Raw genomic sequence first — 19,390 nt, forward strand, 5'->3', positions numbered from 1 at the left:
TGTTGTATAGTATAGACTATAGTAGTGTTGTATAGTATAGACTATAGTAGTGTTGTAACATAGTGTAGTGCAGTATAGTGTAGTGCAGTATAGTGCAGTATAGTGTAACATAGTGTAGTGCAGTATAGTGTAGTGCAGTGCAGTATAGTGTAGTGCAGTATAGTGTCGTGCAGTGTAGTGCAGTATAGTGTAGTGCAGTATAGTGCAGTATAGTGTAACATAGTGTAGTGCAGTGCAGTATAGTGTAGTGCAGTATAGTGTCGTGCAGTGTAGTGCAGTATAGTGTAGTGCAGTATAGTGTAGTGTAGTACAGTGTAGTGCAGTATAGTGTAGTGCAGTATCGTGCAGTATAGTGTCGTGCAGTGTAGTGTAGTATAGTATATTGTAACAGAGTGTAGTGTAACATAGTGTAGTGTAACATAGTGTAGTGTAACATAGTGTAGTGTAACATAGTGTAGTGTAACATAGTGTAGTGTAACATAGTGTAGTGCAGTATAGTGTAGTGCAGTATAGTGTGGTGTAACAGTGTAGTGCAGTATATTGTAGTATAGTGTAACATAGTGTAGTGCAGTAGTGTAACATAGTGTAGTGCAGTATAGTGTAACATAGTGTAGTGCAGTATAGTGTAACATAGTGTAGTGTAACATAGTGTAGTGTAACAGAGTGTAGTGCAGTATAGTGTAACATAGTGTAGTGTAACATAGTGTAGTGCAGTAATGTAACATAGTGTAGTGCAGTATAGTGTAACATCGTGTAGTGTAATAGAGTGTAGTTCAGTATAGTGCAATATAGTGTAGTGCAGTGCAGTATAGTGTAGTGCAGTATAGTGTAGTGCAGTATAGTGTAGTGTAGTGCAGTATAGTGTAGTGCAGTATAGTGTAGTGTAGCGCAGTACAGTATAGTGTAGTGCAGTATAGTGTAGTTCAGTATAGTGCAATATAGTGTAGTGCAGTGCAGTATAGTGTAGTGTAGTGCAGTATAGTGTAGTGCAGTATAGTGTAGTGCAGTATAGTGTAGTATAGTGTAGTGCAGTATAGTGTAGTGCAGTATAGTGTAACATAGTATAGTGCAGTATGGTATAGTCCAGTATAGTGTAGTGCAGTATAGTGTGACATAGTATAGTGCAGTATAGTGTAATGCAGTATGGTGTAGTGCAGTATAGTGTAGTGCAGTATAGTGTAGTGTAGTGCAGTATAGTGTAGTGCAGTATAGTGTAGTGCAGTATAGTGTAGTGCAGTATAGTGTAGTGCAGTATAGTGTAGTGCGGTATAGTGTAGTGTAACATAGTGTAGTGTAGTATAGTGTAGTGCAGTATAGTGTAGTGTAGTGCAGTATAGTGTAGTGCAGTATAGTGTAGTGCAGCATAGTGTAGTGCAGTATAGTGTAGTGCGGTATAGTGTAGTGCAGCATAGTGTAGTATAGTGTAGTATAGTGTAGTGTAGTGCAGTATAGTGTAGTGCAGTATAGTGTAGTGCAGCATAGTGTAGTGCAGCATAGTGTAGTGCAGCATAGTGTAGTGTAGTGCAGTGTAGTGTAGTGCAGTATAGTGTAGTGCAGTATAGTGTAGTGTAGTGCAGTATAGTGCAGTATAGTGTAGTGCGGTATAGTGCAGTATAGTGCAGTATAGTGTAGTGTAGTGCAGTATAGTGTAGTGCAGTATAGTGTAGTGCAGCATAGTGTAGTGCAGCATAGTGTAGTGTAGTGCAGTATAGTGTAGTGTAGTGCAGTATAGTGTAGTGTAGTGCAGTATAGTGTAGTGTAGTGCAGTATAGTGTAGTGCAGCATAGTGTAGTGCAGTATAGTGTAGTGCAGCATAGTGTAGTGTAGTGTAGTGCAGTATAGTGTAGTGCAGCATAGTGTAGTGTAGCGCAGTACAGTGTAGTGTAGTGCAGTATAGTGTAGTGCAGTATAGTGTGGTGCGGTATAGTGCAGTATAGTGCAGTATAGTATAGTGTAGTGCAGTATAGTATAGTGTAGTGCAGTATAGTGTAGTGTAGTGCAGTATAGTGTAGTGTAACACAGTGTAGTGCAGTATAGTGTAGTGCAGTATAGTGTAGTATAGTGTAGTGCAGTATAGTGTAGTCCAGTATAGTGCAGTATAGTGTAACATAGTAGAGTGCAGTATGGTATAGTCCAGTATAGTGTGGTGCAGTATAGTGTAACATAGTATAGTGTAACATAGTGTAGTGTAACATAGTGTAGTGCAGTATAGTGTAGTGCAGTATAGTGTAGTGCAGTATAGTGTAACATAGTGTAGTGTAACATAGTGTAGTGCAGTATAGTGTAGTGCAGTATAGTGTAGTGCAGTATAGTGTAGTGCAGTATAGTGTAGTGCAGTATAGTGTAGCCCTATAAACTCACTCCTTATCTGCTTCTTCAGTTCCTTGTTCGGGTCCAGCCAGTTCTGGAGAAAGAGACAAATTAGTAATGATATATATTAATAAAATCAATGAATGACCACCTATCCAGTCATTAACAGAGCCTGCCACGTTACCACTGCCCTGAGAAGGTCCCCTGGGGAAACTGTTATCAGTCACACAGAGGGCCGGTATCCACAAACATCTCAGAGTAGTTGTGTTAATCTAGGATCCCCCCCCCCCTTGTCTATGCAACACTGCCCCACACCAAGTTTAGGTATTTATAAAAAATAAAAAGAATGATTTAACCTTTATTTAACTTGGCAAGTCAGTTAAAGAACAAATTCGTATTTAAAATGAAGGGCCTACACCGGCCAAACCCGGACGACGCTGGGACAATTGTGCCTTATGGGACTCCCAATCACGGTCGTTTGTGATACAGCCTGGATTCGAACCAGGGTCTGTAGTGACGCCTCGAACACTTAGACCTCTGAACCAGGGTCTGTAGTGACGCCTCTAGCACTGAGATGCAGTGTCTTAGACCTCTGAACCAGGGTCTGTAGTGACGCCTCTAGCACTGAGATGCAGTGCCTTAGACCTCTGAACCAGGGTCTGTAGTGACGCCTCTAGCACTGAGATGCTGACACGACAACAGACAGACACGACAACAGACAGACAGACACGACAACAGACAGACAGACACGACAACAGACAGACACGACAACAGACAGCCAGACAGCCAGGACATACAGACAGCCAGGACATACAGACAGCCAGGACATACAGACAGCCAGGACATACAGACAGCCAGGACATACAGACAGACAGGACATACAGACAGCCAGACAGACAGGACATACAGACAGACATACAGACAGACATACAGGATAGCCAGGACATACAGACAGGACATACAGACAGACATACAGACAGACATACAGACAGACAGGACATACAGGACATACAGACAGACAGACAGGACATACATACAGGATAGCCAGGACATACATACAGACAGGGCATACAGACAGACAGACAGGACAGACAGACAGGACATACAGACAGGACATACAGACAGACAGGACAGACAGACATCTTTGATGAGTCTCTTCCTCTACCTTCTGGTTCTCCACGTCGCGGTACGTGATGCCAAAGTAGTCCGTCTCCAGCAGGTTCAGATGGTCACACACCTTGGCAAACAGCAGCTGGCCTCTGGCTCGTTTCTGGTGACACACAGAGGGCAGTTATTGAACAAGGGTCAGAGTTCACACTATAGGAGAGAACAATACAGGGAGGCCTGATTTCATATTTCATTGTCCACAGTGCACACTAATGTCAGGGTTGGGATCTGAACCCGGGTCCCCCACGGGAGAAAACAAAGTATTCCATTAGACCATGAGGAAATTCCCCCAGGGCTACCTCATTACGAGACCATGAGCCAGACTCAGGTCCTGCTACACTAGCATATAACTAGGAATGCAGTGTGAGGCAGTGTGACAGCGAGGTCACACCAGATCTAATGCAGTATTCGACGTTCGTCCAGGTCCCCGGGACGGCGGGTGACGATGTCAATACCGGTCACTAGGGGCAACGGTGATCACTCTTACCATAGGCTTGCTAGGGAACTGCGGACGGGATTGACGGATGGGTGTATACTGCGAACTCTGGCTCCGAGGATCACAGGTTCAATCCCAGTGCTAGGCTGGCTCCGAGGATCGCAGGTTCAATCCCAGTGCTAGGCTGGCTCCGAGGATCGCAGGTTCAATCCCAGTGCTAGGCTGGCTCCGAGGATCGCAGGTTCAATCCCAGTGCTAGGCTGGCTCCGAGGATCGCAGGTTCAATCCCAGTGCTAGGCTGGCTCCGAGGATCGCAGGTTCAATCCCAGTGCTAGGCTGGCACCTTTTAATTTTACTTACCATAAACCTTTTTGAATTAATGCCTAAATGTATATTACTATATTGCAGTGGGATAAATCACAGTCGGAGTGTTTCTTGGTAGTCTTAAACAAAATCTACTTTGGAATAAAAGTCTACACCTGTACCACGCAGGATATAGAGTTGAAATGTATTACATTTTTAGTTTACATCCCAATATTACACTTTATATACATCACAGAAGACTGAAATATAACCGTTTGACAAATAATTTGTTCATAATTTTGTATATATTTTTTAAATAATTATGAAAAATATGAATAACATTCTCCTCATGAAGCCACTAGTCCTCCTCATGAAGTCACTAGTCCTCCTCATGAAGCCACTAGTCCTCCTCATGAAGCCACTAGTCCTCCTCATGAAGCCACTAGTCCTCCTCATGAAGCCACTAGTCCTCCTCATGAAGCTACTAGTCCTCCTCATGAAGCCACTAGTCCTCCTCATGAAGCCACTAGTCCTCCTCATGAAGCCACTAGTCCTCCTCATGAAGCCACTAGTCCTCCTCATGAAGCCACTAGTCCTCCTCATGAAGCCACTAGTCCTCCTCATGAAGCCACTAGTCCTCCTCATGAAGCCACTAGTCCTCCTCATGAAGCCACTAGTCCTCCTCATGAAGCCACTAGTCCTCCTCATGAAGCCACTAGTCCTCCTCATGAAGCCACTAGTCCTCCTCATGAAGCCACTAGTCCTCCTCATGAAGCCACTAGTCCTCCTCATGAAGCCACTAGTCCTCCTCATGAAGCCACTAGTCCTCCTCATGAAGCCACTAGTCCTCCTCATGAAGCCACTAGTCCTCCTCATGAAGCTACTAGTCCTCCTCATGAAGCTACTAGTCCTTTGATCAATCAATTGCAGGAATGGACTACATGTCAAAACTTGACGTTTATGGACAAATGTTGAATACTGCAGTCAGACCATGAGATCTGGTTGTCTCTAGTGGATAATGGAACCCGTCTCTAGTGGATAATGGAACACGTCTCTAGTGGATAACGGAACCCGTCTCTAGTGGATAATGGAACCCGTCTCTAGTGGATAATGGAACCCGTCTCTAGTGGATAACGGAACCCGTCTCTAGTGGATAACGGAACCCGTCTCTAGTGGATAACGGAACCCGTCTCTAGTGGATAATGGAACCCGTCTCTAGTGGATAATGGAAAATAACGGAACCCGTCTCTAATGGATAACGGAACCCGTCTCTAATGGATAATGGAACCAGTGGATCTCATTTGAAAAATAAAAACGTGATTGTGGTTAAAAATTGAGTTTTGCCACTGATTATCTGTTCTTCAGCGAACAACAACAGTACTGTGCAGCTAACAGGGATGAATAAAGACTGTGGTTAATTGACAAAAGAGCAGGGGTGAAAGGTTATGTTGACAGGACGTAAACTGACCTCCTCCCTGCTGTTCTGACATCTCCTCCTCCCCCTCCCTATTGTTCTGACATCTCCTCCTCCCCCTCCCCGCTGTTCTGACATCTCCTCCTCCCCCTCCCCGCTGTTCTGACATCTCCTCCTCCCCCTCCCCGCTGTTCTGACATCTCCTCCTCCCCCTCCCCGCTGTTCTGACATCTCCTCCACCTCCCCGCTGTTCTGACATCTCCTCCCCCTCCCCGCTGTTCTGACATCTCCTTCTCCCCGCTGTTCTGACATCTCCTTCTCCCCCTCCCCGCTGTTCTGACATCTCCTCCTCCCCCTCCCCGCTGTTCTGACATCTCCTCCCCCTCCCCGCTGTTCTGACATCTCCTCCCCCTCCCCGCTGTTCTGACATCTCCTCCCCCTCCCCGCTGTTCTGACATCTCCTCCCCTTCCCCGCTGTTCTGACATCTCCTCCTTCTCCTCCCCGCTGTTCTGACATCTCCTCCTTCTCCTCCCCGCTGTTCTGACATCTCCTCCGTCTCCTCCCCGCTGTTCTGACATCTCCTCCTTCTCCTCCCCGCTGTTCTGACATCTCCTCCCTCTCCTCCCCGCTGTTCTGACATCTCCTCCCCCTCCTCCCCGCTGTTCTGACATCTCCTCCCCCTCCTCCCCGCTGTTCTGACATCTCCTCCTTCTCCTCCCCGCTGTTCTGACATCTCCTCCTTCTCCTCCCCGCTGTTCTGACATCTCCTCCTTCTCCTCCCCGCTGTTCTGACATCTCCTCCTTCTCCTCCCCGCTGTTCTGACATCTCCTCCTTCTCCTCCCCGCTGTTCTGACATCTCCTCCCCCTCCTCCCCGCTGTTCTGACATCTCCTCCCCCTCCCCGCTGTTCTGACATCTCCTCCTCCCCCTCCCCGCTGTTCTGACATCTCCTCCTCCCCCTCCCCGCTGTTCTGACATCTCCTCATCCCCCTCCCCGCTGTTCTGACATCTCCTCCTCCCCCTCCCCGCTGTTCTGACATCTCCTCCTCCCCCTCCCCGCTGTTCTGACATCTCCTCATCCCCCTCCCCGCTGTTCTGACATCTCCTCCTCCCCCTCCCCGCTGTTCTGACATCTCCTTCTCCCCCTCCCCGCTGTTCTGACATCTCCTTCTCCCCCTCCCCGCTGTTCTGACATCTCCTTCTCCCCCTCCCCGCTGTTCTGACATCTCCTTCTCCCCCTCCCCGCTGTTCTGACATCTCCTTCTCCCCCTCCCCGCTGTTCTGACATCTCCTTCTCCCCCTCCCCGCTGTTCTGACATCTCCTCCTCCCCCTCCCCGCTGTTCTGACATCTCCTCCTCCCCCTCCCCGCTGTTCTGACATCTCCTCCTCCCCCTCCCCGCTGTTCTGACATCTCCTCCTCCCCCTCCCCGCTGTTCTGACATCTCCTCCTCCCCCTCCCCGCTGTTCTGACATCTCCTCCTCCCCCTCCCCGCTGTTCTGACATCTCCTCCTCCCCCTCCCCGCTGTTCTGACATCTCCTCCTCCCCCTCCCCGCTGTTCTGACATCTCCTCCTCCCCCTCCCCGCTGTTCTGACATCTCCTCCTCCCCCTCCCCGCTGTTCTGACATCTCCTCCTCCCCCTCCCCGCTATTCTGACATCTCCTCCCCCTCCCCGCTATTCTGACATCTCCTCCCCCTCCCCGCTGTTCTGACATCTCCTCCCCCTCCCCGCTGTTCTGACATCTCCTCCCCCTCCCCGCTGTTCTGACATCTCCTCCCCCTCCCCGCTGTTCTGACATCTCCTCCCCCTCCCCGCTGTTCTGACATCTCCTCCCCCTCCCCGCTGTTCTGACATCTCCTCCCCCTCCCCGCTGTTCTGACATCTCCTCCCCCTCCCCGCTGTTCTGACATCTCCTCCCCCTCCCCGCTGTTCTGACATCCCCTCCCCCTCCCCGCTGTTCTGACATCTCCTCCTCCTCCCCGCTGTTCTGACATCTCCTCCCCCTCCCCGCTGTTCTGACATCTCCTCCCCCTCCCCGCTGTTCTGACATCTCCTCCCCCTCCCCGCTGTTCTGACATCTCCTCCTCCTCCCCGCTGTTCTGACATCTCCTCCTTCTCCTCCCCGCTGTTCTGACATCTCCTCCTTCTCCTCCCCGCTGTTCTGACATCTCCTCCTTCTCCTCCCCGCTGTTCTGACATCTCCTCCTTCTCCTCCCCGCTGTTCTGACATCTCCTTCTCCTCCCCGCTGTTCTGACATCTCCTTCTCCTCCCCGCTGTTCTGACATCTCCTCCTTCTCCTCCCCGCTGTTCTGACATCTCCTCCCCCTCCCCGCTGTTCTGACATCTCCTCCCCCTCCCCGCTGTTCTGACATCTCCTCCCCCTCCCCGCTGTTCTGACATCTCCTTCTCCTCCCCGCTGTTCTGACATCTCCTCCTTCTCCTCCCCGCTGTTCTGACATCTCCTCCTTCTCCTCCCCGCTGTTCTGACATCTCCTCCTTCTCCTCCCCACTGTTCTGACATCTCCTCCTTCTCCTCCCCGCTGTTCTGACATCTCCTCCTTCTCCTCCCCGCTGTTCTGACATCTCCTCCTTCTCCTCCCCGCTGTTCTGACATCTCCTTCTTCTCCTCCCCGCTGTTCTGACATCTCCTCCTTCTCCTCCCCGCTGTTCTGACATCTCCTCCTTCTCCTCCCCGCTGTTCTGACATCTCCTCCTTCTCCTCCCCGCTGTTCTGACATCGCCTCCTTCTCCTCCCCGCTGTTCTGACATCTCCTCCCCCTCCTCCCCGCTGTTCTGACATCTCCTCCCCCTCCCCGCTGTTCTGACATCTCCTCCCCCTCCCCGCTGTTCTGACATCTCCTCCTCCTCCCCGCTGTTCTGACATCTACTCCTCATCCCTGCTGTTCTGACACCCATTCCCCTCTCTTCTGCTGTTCTGTCATCTCCTCCTCCTCCTTCTCTGTGTTATCCACCTCCTCCTCCTCCTCTCTGTGTGTTATCCACCTCCTCCTCCTCTCTCTCTGTGTGTGTTATCCACCTCCCCCTTCTCTCTCTCTGTGTGTGTTATCCTCCTCCTCCTCTGTGTGTTATCCTCTTCCTCCTCCGTGTGTTATCCTCCTCCTCTTCTCTGTGTGTTATCCTCCTCCTCCTCCTTTCTGTGTGTTATCCTCCTCTTCCTCCTCTGTGTGTTATCCTCCTCCTTTGTGTGTGTTATCCTCATCCTCCTCTCTGTGTGTTATCCTCATCCTCCTCTCTGTGTGTTATCCTTCTCCTCCTCCTCCCTGTGTTATCCTTCTCCTCCTCCTCCCTGTGTTATCCTCCTCCCTGTGTTATCATCCTCCTCCTCTCTGTGTTATCATCCTCCCCCTCCTCTCTGTGTTATCATCCTCCTCCTCCTCTCTGTGTTATCCTCCTCCTCCTCCTCTCTGTGTTATCCTCCTCCTCCTCCTCTCTGTGTTATCCTCCTCCTCCTCCTCTCTGTGTGTGTTATCCTCCTCTCTGTGTGTGTTATCCTCCTCTCTGTGTGTGTTATCCTCCTCTCTGTGTGTGTTATCCTCCTCTCTGTGTGTGTTATCCTCCTCTCTGTGTGTGTTATCCTCCTCTCTGTGTGTGTTATCCTCCTCTCTGTGTGTGTTATCCTCCTCTCTGTGTGTGTTATCCTCCTCCTCTTCTTTCACAGCAGGCTGTAGCTGTGCAGTCTGGCTAGCTTCCAGTCAAACTCCCTCTGAGTCCCTGGGGATATATTTAGGTTGCTGTTACCACCTCCCTCCCTCTCCCCACTCTCACAGAGGCCTGGCATAACTCTGCTCTCGATGCCTCCCCGAGGTTACGAGTTACATCTGACAGGCTTGTGTGTGATTCTCAAGCCTATTAAAAGAGGCTTCGACAGACACTTCAAAACAGCAGGAACAACATCCCCGGCAGTTAGCACAGACTGATGTCACACCCAATCAGACAGTCACACCAGCACAGTCACACCAACACAGTCACACCAGCACAGACTGATGTCACACCCAATCAGACAGTCACACCAACACAGTCACACCAACACAGACTGATGTCACACCAGCACAACATCAACCTAGCGCAATCAGACAGTCACACCAACACAGTCACACCAGCACAGACTGATGTCACACCAGCACAACATCAACCTAGCGCAATCAGACAGTCACAACAACACAGTCACACCAACACAGACTGATGTCACACCAACACAGACTGATGTCCGCCCGGCCCACGGTTCTGTACTATGATAACTGTATTTAGGCTGTGAATCAACCCCCCCCCCCCCCCCCCGTAGTAACTATGGCTGTTCTTAAAAAGGTTCTACGAAAACCTAAGCTTATTAATAATGAGATTGCAGCTCAGGATTACAACAGTAAAACATATTAAAAGAAAACAGCCACTAAGCTAAGGTGGTGGTGGTAATACAGTAGATATAAACCGTTATATATATATATATATATATCACACTTAACTACACCGATGACTCTCCTTAATAATAACACCAAAACAGCAGTATGTTTCAGGCCTTAGTCGTAGGGTAAACTAGATTTTTGTTTTAAAAAGGTCGAGCTACAAGGGGAAACTAATGATTCTTCCATCAGACTTGAAGGAAAATCACAGTGAATACATTTTTCCCACAGGGGGTGAGCGAGGGAGAGAGAGAGAGAGAGAGAGAGAGAGACAGTGAGAGAGAGACAGAGACAGTGAGAGAGACAGACAGTGAGAGAGAGAGAGACAGACCTTCCATAACAAAGCCATCACCTACAGAGAGATGAACCTGGAGAAGAGTCCCCTAAGTAAGCTGGTCCTGGGGCTCTGTTCACAAAACACAAACACACCCTACAGAGCCCCAGGACAGCAGCACAATTAGACCCAACCAAATCATGAGAAAACAAAAAGATAATTACTTGACATATTGGAAAGAATTAACAAAAAAACAGAGCAAACTAGAATGCTATTTGGCCCTAAACAGAGAGTACAGTAGCAGAATACCTGACCACTGTGACTGACCCAAAATTAAGGAAAGCTTTGACTATGTACAGACTCAGTGAGCATAGCCTTGCTATTGAGAAAGGCCGCCGTAGGCAGACATGGCTCTCAAGAGAAGACAGGCTATGTGCTCACTGCCCACAAAATGAGGTGGAAACTGAGCTGCACTTCCTAACCTCCTGCCCAATGTATGACCATATTAGAGATACATATTTCCCTCAGATTACACAGATCCACAAAGAATTTGAAAACAAATCCAATTTTGATAAACTCCCATATCTACTGGGTGAAATTCCACAGTGTGCCATCACAGCAGCAAGATGTGTGACCTGTTGCCACGAGAAAAGGGCAACCAGTGAAGAACACACACCATTGTAAATACAACCCATATTTATGCTTATTTATTTTATCTTGTGTCCTTTAACCATTTGTGCATTGTTAAAACACTGTGTATATATATATATATATATATATATAAATAAATATATATATATAAAATATGACATTTGTAATGTCTTTATTGTTTTGAAACTTCTGTATGTGTGATGTTTACTGTTAATTTTTATTGTTTATTTCACTTTATATATTATCTACCTCACTTGCTTTGGCAATGTTAACACATGTTTCCCATGCCAATAAAGCCCTTGAATTGAATTGACAGACAGTGAGAGACAGACAGTGAGAGAGATAGAGAGAGACAGTGAGAAAGATCGAGAGAGACAGTGAGAGAGATAGAGAGTGACAGTGAGAGAGATAGAGACAGTGAGAGAGATAGATAGAGACAGTGAGAGTTAGAGATAGAGACAGTGAGAGAGATAGATAGAGACAGTGAGAGAGTCAGATAGAGACAGTGAGAGAGACAGATAGAGACAGTGAGAGAGACAGTGAGAGAGACAGTGAGAGAGATAGAGAGAGACAGTGAGAGAGATAGAGAGAGACAGTGAGAGAGATAGATAGAGACAGTGAGAGAGATAGAGAGAGACAGTGAGAGAGGTAGAGAGAGACAGTGAGAGAGGGAGACAGTCTGCCAGTACTAAACTGGTCTTCAGACAGTAATGGGAATGAGATAAAACAGACTCCCTACAACGAACTGAGTATCTTCATTTAACCTCAATGTTCTCAATGTGTGATATGTTGCTGGCTTTAACCAGCCTGTAACCAGCTGGCCTGTGTGATATGTTGCTGGCTTTAACCAGCCTGTAACCAGCTGGCCTGTGTGATATGTTGCTGGCTTTAACCAGCCTGTAACCAGCTGGCCTGTGTGATATGTTGCTGGCTTTAACCAGCCTGTAACCAGCTGGCCTGTGTGATATGTTGCTGGCTTTAACCAGCTTGTAACCAGCTGGCCGGTGTGATATGTTGCTGGCTTTAACCAGCCTGTAACCAGCTGGCCTGTGTGATATGTTGCTGGCTTTAACCAGCCTGTAACCAGCTGGCCTGTGTGATATGTTGCTGGCTTTAACCAGCCTGTAACCAGCTGGCCTGTGTGATATGTTGCTGGCTTTAACCAGCCTGTAACCAGCTGGCCGGTGTGATATGTTGCTGGCTTTAACCAGCCTGTAACCAGCTGGCCTGTGTGATATGTTGCTGGCTTTAACCAGCCTGTAACCAGCTGGCCTGTGTGATATGTTACTGGCTTTAACCAGCCTGTAACCAGCTGGCCTGTGTGATATGTTGCTGGCTTTAACCAGCCTGTAACCAGCTGGCCTGTGTGATATATTGCTAGCTTTAACCAGCCTGTAACCAGCTGGCCTGTGTGATATGTTGCTGGCTTTAACCAGCCTGTAACCAGCTGGCCTGTGTGATATGTTGCTGGCTTTAACCAGCCTGTAACCAGCTGGCCTGTGTGATATGTTGCTCTGACATCATTGCTCTGACATCATCGCTCGTGTGATAGAACAGAAGCACATGTACTTTATTTTCCCTTGGTGCTCCACCACCTCTGCTTCATCAACAAAACCCAATCAACAACGGTGCTGGGGAGGACAGTGGCCATGTCTCCTCCTGCTGCGGACTCCATGTTTACCTGGTCTGTCTGTGTGTTCACGTACAGTCATATAGCCTGTGTCAGTGTGCAGCTGTAGTTTAACCTTGACATGTTTACAGTAGCTGTCCTCATAGCTGCCCGGTCCAAGGGGCTGGTGCAGGGAGACGGGGGCTGTTGGAGGGAGGAGGGAGGGGTGGAGGGAGGGGCTGATGGAGGGAGGGAGGGAGGGGTGGAGGAGGGAGGGAGGGGTGGAGGGGAGGAGGGAGGGAGAGGTAGAGGGGAGGAGGAGGGAGGTGAGGAAGAGGAAGGGAAGGAGGGGGAGGGGGGGGGGGTGGAGGGTAGAGGGAGAAGGACTGAAGGAGAGAGGGGGGATACTATAAATCTGTAAACAGAGGGAGATCCCTCGGGAGGCTCTCTCCCCTCCTCACAGTCTTCTCTCATGCAGGGGAGGCCCATACACTAATACCATGACCCAGCCACAGACCACACCGCAGGGAGTCATGCAGGGGAGGCCCATACACTAATACCATGACCCAGCCACAGACCACACCGCAGGGAGTCATGCAGGGGAGGCACATACACTAATACCATGACCTCGCCACAGACCACACCCCAGGGAGTCATGCAGGGGAGGCCCATACACTAATACATGACCCAGCCACAGACCACACCGCAGGGAGTCATGCAGGGGAGGCCCATACACTAATACCATGACCCAGCCACAGACCACACCGCAGGGAGTCATGCAGGGGAGGCACATACACTAATACCATGACCCAGCCACAGACCACACCGCAGGGAGTCATGCAGGGGAGGCACATACACTAATACCATGACCTCGCCACAGACCACACCCCAGGGAGTCATGCAGGGGAGGCCCATACACTAATACCATGACCTCGCCACAGACCACACCCCAGGGAGTCATGCAGGGGAGGCCCATACACTAATACATGACCCAGCCACAGACCACACCCCAGGGAGTCATGCAGGGGAGGCCCATACACTAATACATGACCCAGCCACAGACCACACCGCAGGGAGTCATGCAGGGGAGGCCCATACACTAATACATGACCCAGCCACAGACCACACCGCAGGGAGTCATGCAGGGGAGGCCCATACACTAATACATGACCCAGCCACAGACCACACCGCAGGGAGTCATGCAGGGGAGGCCCATACACTAATACATGACCCAGCCACAGACCACACCGCAGGGAGTCATGCAGGGGAGGCCCATACACTAATACCATGACCTCGCCACAGATCACACCGCAGGGAGTCATATAAACATCTCTCAATCATTCTCCTTGTGTTCTGATTATGACGTCTTGATGTAGAACGTATCACAGTGTAAAACGTGGAAGCAGCTGGTCTCTGTGTGTGGAAGGCTGAGCTCCTGAAGTCATCTCTCTCTCTCTCTCTCTCTCACCTTCCCTCAACATCCAATAACTGTTCTGTGTGGGCGTGTGCATTTACTTCATACATCTGCCAATCAATGACTGTATCAGTCCAGGTATAACTCAATATAAATGACTATCAGTGTAACTCAATATAAATGACTATCAGAATAACTCAATATGAAGCAAGAAACCAAATTGTATAATTCCAAAAATGTAAAAATGATCCCAACAGTTACTGCAATCTACCCCCCAACGACCCCCAAATTAGCTCATACACCAATCCCTGTATGTCTACACCCCGTCCAGATGAGACGTTGTTCAGAAGTGCTGGATGTCCACAGCAGGAGGGTAAAGTAGGATTGGGAGTGACTCACACAGAGAACAGTGAGAATGACACTGATCCTCTTAAACCCACACCCCAAACCGAACAACCGTTCCTAAACCCCTCTACACACACACACACAAACGTCTCCTGTTCCAAAGCCCCCACCCAAACATAGGGGGGGAGGGGGTAGATTAGCCCTAACGGGGCTCTATCCTCTATCTGGCTAAAGCAGATTTGGTTGTTTGTTTGGGTGGAAGGAACGTTGAGTCCTTGGCATGTTGAAGCTTCTCCCCGCTTGTCTACACACACACACAACTCTATACATCTGACAGAACTGGAAGCTAAGTTGTTGTTACTGTGTGTCATTTGAGATGATGGTTTCTCTGGATATTTGATGGCAGAAAAGTCATTTTATCTGAGAGAGACAGAGACAGAGACAGAGAGAGAGAGAGAGAGAGAGAGAGAGAGACAGAGACAGAGACAGAGACAGAGACAGAGAGACAGAGAGACAGAGAGACAGAGAGACAGAGAGACAGACAGAGACAGACAGAGACAGACAGAGACAGACAGAGACAGACAGAGACAGACAGAGACAGACAGAGACAGACAGAGACAGACAGAGACAGACAGAGACAGACAGAGACAGACAGAGAGAGACAGAGAGAGACAGAGAGAGACAGAGAGAGACAGAGAGAGAGAGAGACAGACAGAGACAGACAGAGACAGACAGAGAGAGAGACAGAGACAGAGACAGAGAGACAGAGACAGAGACAGAGAGACAGAGACAGAGACAGAGACAGAGAGACAGAGAGACAGAGAGAGAGAGATCAAATCTGAAATGAGCTATTAAGACTTTCATCCAATCACATCCACCCTGGACGGACGGCAGATAGCAGCAACCTCCTCCTCTTCCTCACCCCCCCCCCTGTACTCACATCCACCGTCATGGTGTAGTCGGAGCCATCTAGCAGGGTGATTTTACACTGCATGTTCTTCAGCTTCCGGACTCCCCTCAGTGGAGACTTGATTGACAGGCGACTGGTTGACGACCTGGTTGACGTCAGGTCCTCCTCAAACTAGAGAAAGGAAACACCGACAGGGTTTAGCGATCGAGGCTTCATTAGGAGCCAGTTGTCTACATTTTACGTGTACATGTTTGTCATTGAGCAAACACTCTTATCCAGAATGTATCCATTAGTTATTACTGCATCCATCTTAAAGTAGCTAGGTGAGCAAGTGCCTGTTAAGTACGTGTTGTTGGTATGCCAATGACAGATAAGAAACAGAATGACAGTGTTTAGTCATTAAAATAGGCAGAGGAAAATAATCCACTATGACAATGTTTGATCAGTCCCATCCCCAAAAACATGACATGCCACAAGAGGTCTCTTCACAGTCCCCAAGTCCAGAACAGACTATGGGAGGTGCACAGTACTACATAGAGCCATGACTACATGGAACTCTATTCCACAGTACTACATAGAGCCATGACTACATGGAACTCTATTCCACAGTACTACATAGAGCCATGACTACATGGAACTCACAGACTTCCGGCGCCGACAGAGATGGCCGCCTCGCTTCGCGTTCCTAGGAAACTATGCAGTTTTTTGTTTTTTTTACGTGTTATTTCTTACATTAGTACCCCAGGTCATCTTAGGTTTCATTACATACAGTCGAGAAGAACTACTGAATATAAGATCAGCATCAACTCACCATCAGTACGACCAAGAATATGTTTTTCGCGACGCGGATCCTGTGTTCTGCCTTACAAACAGGACAACGGAGTGGATCCTATGCAGCGACCCAAAAAAACGACTCCGAAAGAGAGGGAAACGAGGCGGTCTTCTGGTCAGACTCCGGAGACGGGCACAGCGCGCACCACTCCCTAGCATTCTTCTTGCCAATGTCCAGTCTCTTGACAACAAGGTTGATGAAATCCGAGCAAGGGTAGCATTCCAGAGGGACATCAGAGACTGTAACGTTCTTTGCTTCACGGAAACGTGGCTTACTGGAGAGACGCAATCCGAAGCGGTGCAGCCAACAGGTTTTTCCACGCATCGCGCAGACAGGAAAAAACATCTTTCTGGTAAAAAGAGGGGCGGGGGCGTATGCCTTATGACTAACGTGACATGGTGCGATGAAAGAAACATACAGGAACTCAAATCCTTCTGTTCACCTGATTTAGAATTCCTCACAATCAAATGTAGACCGCATTATCTACCAAGAGAATTCTCTTCGATTATAATCACAGCCGTATATATCCCCCCCCAAGCAGACACATCGATGGCTCTGAACGAACTTTATTTAACTCTCTGCAAACTGGAAACAATTTATCCGGAGGCTGCATTCATTGTAGCTGGGGATTTTAACAAGGCTAATCTGAAAACAAGACTCCCCAAATTTTATCAGCATATCGATTGCGCAACCAGGGGAGGAAAGACCTTGGACCATTGTTACTCTAACTTCCGCGACGCATATAAGGCCCTGCCCCGCCCCCCTTTCGGAAAAGCTGACCACGACTCCATTTTGTTGATCCCTGCCTACAGACAGAAACTAAAACAAGAGGCTCCCACGCTGAGGTCTGTCCAACGCTGGTCCGACCAAGCTGACTCCACACTCCAAGACTGCTTCCATCACGTGGACTGGGAGATGTTTCGTATTGCGTCAGATAACAACATTGACGAATACGCTGATTCGGTGTGCGAGTTCATTAGAACGTGCGTTGAAGATGTCGTTCCCATAGCAACGATTAAAACATTCCCTAACCAGAAACCGTGGATTGATGGCAGCATTCGTGTGAAACTGAAAGCGCGAACCACTGCTTTTAATCAGGGCAAGGTGTCTGGTAACATGACCGAATACAAACAGTGCAGCTATTCCCTCCGCAAGGCTATCAAACAAGCTAAGCGCCAGTACAGAGACAAAGTAGAATCTCAATTCAACGGCTCAGACACAAGAGGCATGTGGCAGGGTCTACAGTCAATCACGGACTACAGGAAGAAACCCAGCCCAGTCACGGACCAGGATGTCTTGCTCCCAGGCAGACTAAATAACTTTTTTGCCCGCTTTGAGGACAATACAGTGCCACTGACACGGCCTGCAACGAAAACATGCGGTCTCTCCTTCACTGCAGCCGAGGTGAGTAAGACATTTAAACGTGTTAACCCTCGCAAGGCTGCAGGCCCAGATGGCATCCCCAGCCGCGCCCTCAGAGCATGCGCAGACCAGCTGGCCGGTGTGTTTACGGACATATTCAATCAATCCCTATACCAGTCTGCTGTTCCCACATGCTTCAAGAGGGCCACCATTGTTCCTGTTCCCAAGAAAGCTAAGGTAACTGAGCTAAATGACTACCGCCCCGTAGCACTCACATCCGTCATCATGAAGTGCTTTGAGAGACTAGTCAAGGACCATATCACCTCCACCCTACCTGACACCCTAGACCCACTCCAATTTGCTTACCGCCCAAATAGGTCCACAGACGATGCAATCTCAACCACACTGCACACTGCCCTAACCCATCTGGACAAGAGGAATACCTATGTGAGAATGCTGTTCATTGACTACAGCTCGGCATTCAACACCATAGTACCCTCCAAGCTCGTCATCAAGCTCGAGACCCTGGGTCTCGACCCCGCCCTGTGCAACTGGGTACTGGACTTCCTGACGGGCCGCCCCCAGGTGGTGAGGGTAGGCAACAACATCTCCTCCCCGCTGATCCTCAACACTGGGGCCCCACAAGGTTGCGTTCTGAGCCCTCTCCTGTACTCCCTGTTCACCCACGACTGCGTGGCCACGCACGCCTCCAACTCAATCATCAAGTTTGCGGACGACACAACAGTGGTAGGCTTGATTACCAACAACGATGAGACGGCCTACAGGGAGGAGGTGAGGGCCCTCGGAGTGTGGTGTCAGGAAAACAACCTCACACTCAACGTCAACAAAACTAAGGAGATGATTGTGGACTTCAGGAAACAGCAGAGGGAACACCCCCCTATCCACATCGATGGAACAGTAGTGGAGAGGGTAGCAAGTTTTAAGTTCCTCGGCATACACATCACAGACAAACTGAATTGGTCCACTCACACAGACAGCATTGTGAAGAAGGCGCAGCAGCGCCTCTTCAACCTCAGGAGGCTGAAGAAATTCGGCTTGTCACCAAAAGCACTCACAAACTTCTACAGATGCACAATCGAGAGCATCCTGGCGGGCTGTATCACCGCCTGGTACGGCAACTGCTCCGCCCTCAACCGTAAGGCTCTCCAGAGGGTAGTGAGGTCTGCACAACGCATCACCGGGGGCAAACTACCTGCCCTCCAGGACACCTACACCACCCGATGTCACAGGAAGGCCATAAAGATCATCAAGGACATCAACCACCCGAGCCACTGCCTGTTCACCCCGCTATCATCCAGAAGGCGAGGTCAGTACAGGTGCATCAAAGCTGGGACCGAGAGACTGAAAAACAGCTTCTATCTCAAGGCCATCAGACTGTTAAACAGCCACCACTAACACTGAGTGGCTGCTGCCAACACACTGACACTGACTCAACTCCAGCCACTTTAATAATGGGAATTGATGGGAAATGATGTAAATATATCACTAGCCACTTTAAACAATGCTACCTTATATAAATGTTACTTACCCTACATTATTCATCTCATACGCATACGTATATACTGTACTCTATATCATCGACGGTATCCTTATGTAATATATGTATCACTAGCCACTTTATACTATACTATGCCACTTTGTTTACATACTCATCTCATTTGTACATACTGTACCCGATACCATCTACTGTATCTTGCCTATGCTGCTCTGTACCATCACTCATTCATATATCCTTATGTACATATTCTTTATCCCCTTACACTGTGTACAAGACAGTAGTTTTGGAATTGTTAGTTAGATTACTTGTTATTACTGCATTGTCGGAACTAGAAGCACAAGCATTTCGCTACACTCGCATTAACATCTGCTAACCATGTGTATGTGACAAATAAAATTTGATTTTGATTTGATTTGATTTGA

At 48.9% G+C, this 19,390-nt stretch overlaps 1 protein-coding gene across 6 annotated transcripts in view; it reads right to left on the reverse strand.

Annotated features, from left to right (window-relative positions):
* LOC139375789 (band 4.1-like protein 3) overlaps positions 1 to 19,390 on the reverse strand; it is a 97,251-nt gene that overhangs the window by 57,922 nt on the left and 19,939 nt on the right. For all 6 annotated transcript variants that reach the window (XM_071117647.1, XM_071117648.1, XM_071117646.1 and 3 more), the window contains exons 3-5: positions 15,286 to 15,426; positions 3,476 to 3,580; positions 2,362 to 2,404 (exon numbers count right to left, since the gene is read on the reverse strand). In XM_071117647.1, the coding sequence (XP_070973748.1) occupies positions 2,362 to 2,404; positions 3,476 to 3,580; positions 15,286 to 15,339 (202 nt within the window). In that variant the 5' untranslated portion in view covers positions 15,340 to 15,426. The remainder of the gene's footprint in view (positions 1 to 2,361; positions 2,405 to 3,475; positions 3,581 to 15,285; positions 15,427 to 19,390) is intronic.

Source organism: Oncorhynchus clarkii, chromosome 20 (assembly GCF_045791955.1).
Source record: "Oncorhynchus clarkii lewisi isolate Uvic-CL-2024 chromosome 20, UVic_Ocla_1.0, whole genome shotgun sequence".
In the NCBI taxonomy this organism is placed as follows: Eukaryota; Metazoa; Chordata; class Actinopteri; order Salmoniformes; family Salmonidae; genus Oncorhynchus; species Oncorhynchus clarkii.